Source organism: Pholis gunnellus (assembly GCF_910591455.1).
Source record: "Pholis gunnellus genome assembly, chromosome: 20".
NCBI lineage: Eukaryota > Metazoa > Chordata > Actinopteri > Perciformes > Pholidae > Pholis > Pholis gunnellus.
In genome coordinates this window covers 11548685-11554539 of record NC_136547.1, presented here as the reverse complement: position 1 = coordinate 11554539, position 5855 = coordinate 11548685, and the positions used below count along the sequence as shown (strand labels likewise).

The window sequence follows — 5855 nt, the reverse complement described above, 5'->3', positions numbered from 1 at the left end:
AGATGGGAGACACAAGCTTTTATTTCCTTCATCACAGTATAATTACTTCAAATTGATAAATCAAATCTTCCTCCTAAAGTGGGGAGGGTTTAATCTTGTGACCATGATGATGACTGGCCCACGCACATCCCTTTTTCCCTCCTGAGAGATGACGAATGAGCGGGTCTAGGTGGGAAGCTGTCTTGGGGAGGAGGATGAGGAGGAGAACCCACAGTCTGTGACAGTAACAATTGCTTCTCTCCCCGGCTTTCCAACCCTGCTTCAGCTTCATCATCATCATCATCATCATCATCATCGCCCTCAGCAACAGCCGCTTCAGCAGCAGCAGTGGGGGCAGCGTCCATCGACAGCGTGGAAAACAAATAAGCAGCACGCATCTTCAAGGGGCGCTCGACTCGACGGGGAAGATGGGGAAATGGCAGTTGGCCAAATGTAAGGATCAAGAGATTAAACGAGGTCTTGATTTATGATACAAACCCGGGTTTATGCATCAATAGGAAATATTCAAACAACAAGAGGTAAGACGATATTATGTGTTTTTCTTACTGCACACAGATTTCCTACTATGCAAACGCCTCATAGGACCGTTCTTTAAAATGTCCATTGATAGCGATTTTTCTGAATCTGGGTTGGACGCTCTTTGCCAGTTTTAACCTAAATTAAACTACATTTGAATGATTAACATGTCAAACTCGCATTGATCAAACTCATGATTTTTGTTCGTAGTTTTCTGTCTCGAATTTCTCGAAATAATATTTTATCAAGCCATCGTTAAATTGGCTAGAAGTGCTCATAGCACGTGAGGTTTCTTTTCAGACTCGCAAAGATGAAATGTTTTAATATATTTTGTATCACTATCCCTCGATCTGACGTTATATTACAATCGTTTATTATTAGATCAAGTTGTATTCATGTATGTTCCCAAAAGCGGGAGCAATTGTATTTAAGTGGAGAGAAGGCAAATAAGAGTATCTATCTGCCCCCTTGTGGTTTTATTCATGCGGTGTCTTCGGTGATTGACAAAATGATTGTAGTACAATAATACTATGGAAAATCTATTTTAAAATGTATTTGTTGCTGATATCTACAGGATTTTATTATATATATATAGCATATATAATGTGTTGATTGTATTACAACATTTGGTAATCTCACCCTTCAACAAAATCCCGTTGCTGTTATAAGGAAACATCCGAAATCTCTCATGACCATCCAAACTATACAGCACGATTTAACCCTTTCACACAGTCCTTGTTCCAGGGTTTGATCATTTATGGTGTGCAACTCCATTCATCTCATAAGTGGCCCACATTCATGTATCGTCCCCTCTGTGGATTCCTGTTATGTAATTTCATCCCCATCAGAATGCATCAGCCTCAGAGTGTTTGCTGCTTGGCTTATTTGAGCTCACATGGGGTATTTATAGGAGTAACACAACACAAGTGTAAGCCTAGGCAGAGTAAAAGGTAAGTGAGATAGTGGTGATACAGTGAGTGCGTGCTTTATCTGTGTGCATGCATGCGTGCGTGCGTGTGTGTGTGTGTGTGTGTGTGTGTGTGTGTGTGTGTGTGTTGTATGTGTGTGTGTGAGGGGTGGATACTGAGAAAACATCTTGTGAATTACATTTTTCTCTGTTTCTAAAAAAGCTCTGTTTTGACTGATTAGGGAAATTCAATCAGACCACAGGGCAACATGAACACACTCTCATCGAGTCACATGCTAACATTGCAATGATTTGTGTGTTATTTTTCAGACTCCCCCATCTGAAAGCATAAGGAAACATGGATGTATCTTCATCCTCGCTGCAGTATGGATCAAAAAAGCGGGTAAAGATTCACCCAAACACAGTGACAGTAAAATATGCCACTCACTTCCCCCAGCCTGGCGATGAAGGGTACGATGACGCACCCTCTTTTGAGGAGTTTGGCGCCTTCGCGGAGGCTAATGTGGGAAAGAGACTGGTGTCGGACACCAAAGGTAGCAGCAGGACTTTGTTTGGAACCATGGAGACCCAGCCTAAGCAGCCAAGTGTGCAAAAAGACAAGGGGGTAGGGGGCCAGCTGGCCAGCTTCGGAGAGGCGAATGTGTTGGCCTCCAGGGTGACCTGGATGGCCTTGTTTGGGGCAGCAGCGGCTCATGGTTGTGTGGCACTCATTACTCGTTTAGCAGCTGACCGCTCTAAAGTGCCCTCCCTCGAGATTCTCTTCATCCGCTCCGTGATCCAGGTGCTGTCTATCCTGGTGGTCTTCTACTACCACGAGGCCCCTTTTGGCCCTAAGGGCTACCGACTGCGTCTCTTCTTCTACGGTGTGTGCAATGTAATCTCTATCACCTGCGCCTACACCTCTTTCGCTATAGTACCACCCAGTAACGGCACCATCATGTGGCGTGCCTCTACCACAGTCTTCAGTGCGGTACTGGCCTTCCTGTTGCTGGATGAGAGGCTGGGCTACACAGATGTGGTCACGGTGGTGGGAAGCGTGTTCGGTCTGTGCCTGGTCATGGTGCCGAATGTGGCAGACGAGGAGAAGTCCAGGCTGGGGTTTTGGAAGGAGGCCTTTGGCTACACAATGACAGTGATGGCTGGCTTGACCGCTGCCCTCTCCATGATCGTCTATAGAGCCATTAAGGAGCGGGTCAGCATGTGGACGGCACTCTTTACCTTCGGCTGGACGGGCACGGTGTGGGGTGCCTCCACCATGTTTATCATGCAGGAGCCCATCATTCCTCTGGATGGGGAGACCTGGGGCTATTTAATTGGGATCTGCATCTGCTCCACTGTGGCGTTCCTCGGAGTCTACTACGCTCTAAACAAGTTTCACCCAGCCTTAGTTAGCACAGTGCAGCACTTAGAGTTCGTGGTTGCCATGTTCCTCCAGCTCATTGTTCTGAGGATGATCCCGTCTGTCTACGACGTCATCGGAGGCCTGGTCATCATGATCAGTGTGTTCACCCTGACGGGAGTCAAGCTGTACAGGGTGAGCAGGGCCATTCGGCAGGATTATCAAGAGATCCTAGACTCACCCATCAAATGAGTTTTGATATATCAGTCTATTTGTTTACAATGTTGCTTGGTTGTGCAATTTAAAGAATGTCTGGATCTTCATCTGATGATTTTGTATTGCTGTGTTGTTGGAAGGGTACCAGTTGTGTAACTAATGTCTTAATATTTGTGTGTGAAATAAAAGACAAATGTAACATGGTGACATATGTCCCCCTGATAGTACTGCTTAAATGTCAAATTGTGTCGAAGACCAAAATGTCCCAAAAAAACGAGTCAGTTTAATTCATGTGATTTATTTTGTACCATATTGAATCTGGTCTTGTGAGTGGCGGTGTAAAATAACCATTTTAATGATACGCACCTTTTATAGTCATAACATCACTAAGGTGCGGTGCATCCCTCTACTGTCACACTGCCACAGTTGTCTCACTGTGTAAATGTCAGCCCAGAAGTCATTCATACTACATACAAGGAATGAAAGAATAAAAATAAATACCATCCATGTTTCATAAAATAACTGGTATTGCTTTTCTTAGCCTTAATCTGTTGCGTGCCAAGATGTGTCATTTCCTCAAACAAAATGCTATTATAGAGGAAACGGCTGGATACATGGTTTATGTAAGATCAATCCTTATTGTATGCACAAGCTTCACCTTTCAGTGCTTTCTTTCTGCCTCTCATGTACATTCTTTCACCAGCAGCCGCTTGATATTTAACACAGTGATTACATCCCTGGGCACTGCTTCTGTTTACTTTCAGACGCATATAGAACTAATGCCCAGGGGCAGGCGCACTGTATTTAATTAGTGCCCTTTAACAACATGAAACCATCAGATTATTTTTACTAGTGGACAAGCCAGTGCTGTTTCCTTTCTCTGTATAGAGAACCAAGCCGAGGCAGTCAGTCTCTGTGATTTCCCCACGGCGAAGCAACAGTGATGGAATGAGATAAAGACATAATGATGGCGCAGAGCAGATGAAAGAGGACATGTTGCCGTTCAAAACTGACACGACATGGATGTTTCACAAAGAGCCCAGCAGGTGGCATTCACAATCCACTACATCACTAAGTCAGCATTAGCTGCAGTGAAACATTATTACAGTAAATCATGATGATTAGCTGAGGACAGTTATTGCATCAAAACAACTCAGACACTTGGCATGACACACTTCATCCAAACCCTGTTTATTTAGTGAGCAGAAGTAGAATTATTGGACAACGTAATGACCTGATAAAGGGTTATAAATGTATGACACTCTGTTGAATGTTTAACATATTTCTATTCAAACCGGAAATAATCAGCATTGTGGTTATAACCACACACAAAGCAGAAGTATTGCTCAAATCAAATCATTCATTGTGATGATAATCTACTGCCACTAAAATGATAAGTAACCCACAAGCTTAATTAATTTACAACCATGAGTTGCACAACAATCATGAACACGTAACAAAGTGAAATTGTCTTTTACGTTGAAGACACGCTTTGCCTGTCATCTCACATTTTCTTTTAAAACACTATGGTCAAGAGCTAACGTTTATTTTTCAAACTAAAAACATGTGAATAAACTGAGATAAAGTGGGTTTGGTCTCCATTACATGTGTTGTTTCATCGTCTTGTTTTGAGATGGGATGGGATTGGGTGCAGAAAGCAGAAGACATGTAGAGGAGGCCCATCTGTTTGAGCAGGAAACAGATTGCATCCTGCAGCGAGCTGCACAACCTTCCAAATTACTCTGCAACCCGCTTCACCACAGACATGTTTATTAGAAGTTTCATTTCCCAGGAGAGGCCTAAATGGAATTTTATGATGAGTTATTGTACATATGTGTGTGCGTGCCGTTATTTATGCTGCACAGTAGATGACTAATCATTTGAACGGCTCAAAAACACTCGACTAACAGGGCTTTCCAATTATTATTATTATTATTATATACTGTGTATATATCCATCCATCATATACGGCTTCTTCAGGTACAACATATTACCAGCTGCAGCCAACATTTAGGAAACATTTATAAATGAGGAAAATCACTTTTTATGTAAGCTGATTGTCTAGTTGTCACTTAAAAATAGATTTGCAAAATTGCAAATTATCACTTAAACTAAATTATACAGGATGACACTCAGCCCCAATCAGTGTTTTAAAGGCCTAAAGTAGGCTACATCTTTTCTTTCTGGCATCTGATTCCGGGCTAAATTAATTAATAAGTAAAACTTATATTAAAGTGGCAATCTAGAAGATTTTTTATTTGAATGAATGTCTGTTAAGTCAGACATTAATGATGATGATTGAGCCTATGGCCCACTGATGGAAGTATTGCAATATTAATATATTTGCAGTATTACAAACTGGGTGTCTGTGGCAACATTAACGGAAAAATAATGCTGCATTATAGTTATGACTGCTAAACTCTGAGCACATTTTTCAAAGTTGTCACTCAAATATAAGTTCTAAATCAACCAGGACAAAAATCTTAAGGATTGCCACTTTAAGTATAACATAAAAAAATACATCTGTATATCTCTCTTTTCACACACGTTTCTTTTATAGCAGTAATTATGTTGACTTTTTAGCCTCTCAAAGCGAAAATCGTGATGGATGCTAATGGTAATGTAAAACATCAGCAGCTGCAGTGTGATAGAGTGACTGCGCTGTGGTCCAATCATTGCAGAGCCGATTTCTCCTCAGCCAATTGGATGCAAGTGGGCGGAACCTGGAATCTGAACAGCTTGTGAGGCTGCTGCTAGCTAGCCTAGCCTTGCTACCCAGCAATGACATGCTTTGATATAGAAATGCTATTCCAACGGGGCACATCGTCTCATCAGCTAGGCTAGCATGTCGGAGTG

The 5855-nt window shown here is 42.2% G+C and overlaps 1 protein-coding gene across 1 annotated transcript; it reads left to right on the top strand.

The window, feature by feature from the left end:
- Positions 1-400: 400 nt before the first annotated feature.
- On the top strand, positions 401-3035 carry slc35g2b (solute carrier family 35 member G2b; the record flags this gene model as incomplete). The annotated part of the gene is made up of 2 exons (XM_079181621.1): positions 401-518; positions 1754-3035. Exon 2 carries the CDS (start codon positions 1782-1784, stop codon positions 3033-3035), a length of 1254 nt encoding a protein of 417 aa, XP_079037747.1. The 5' UTR covers positions 401-518; positions 1754-1781.
- Positions 3036-5855: the final 2820 nt, after the last annotated feature.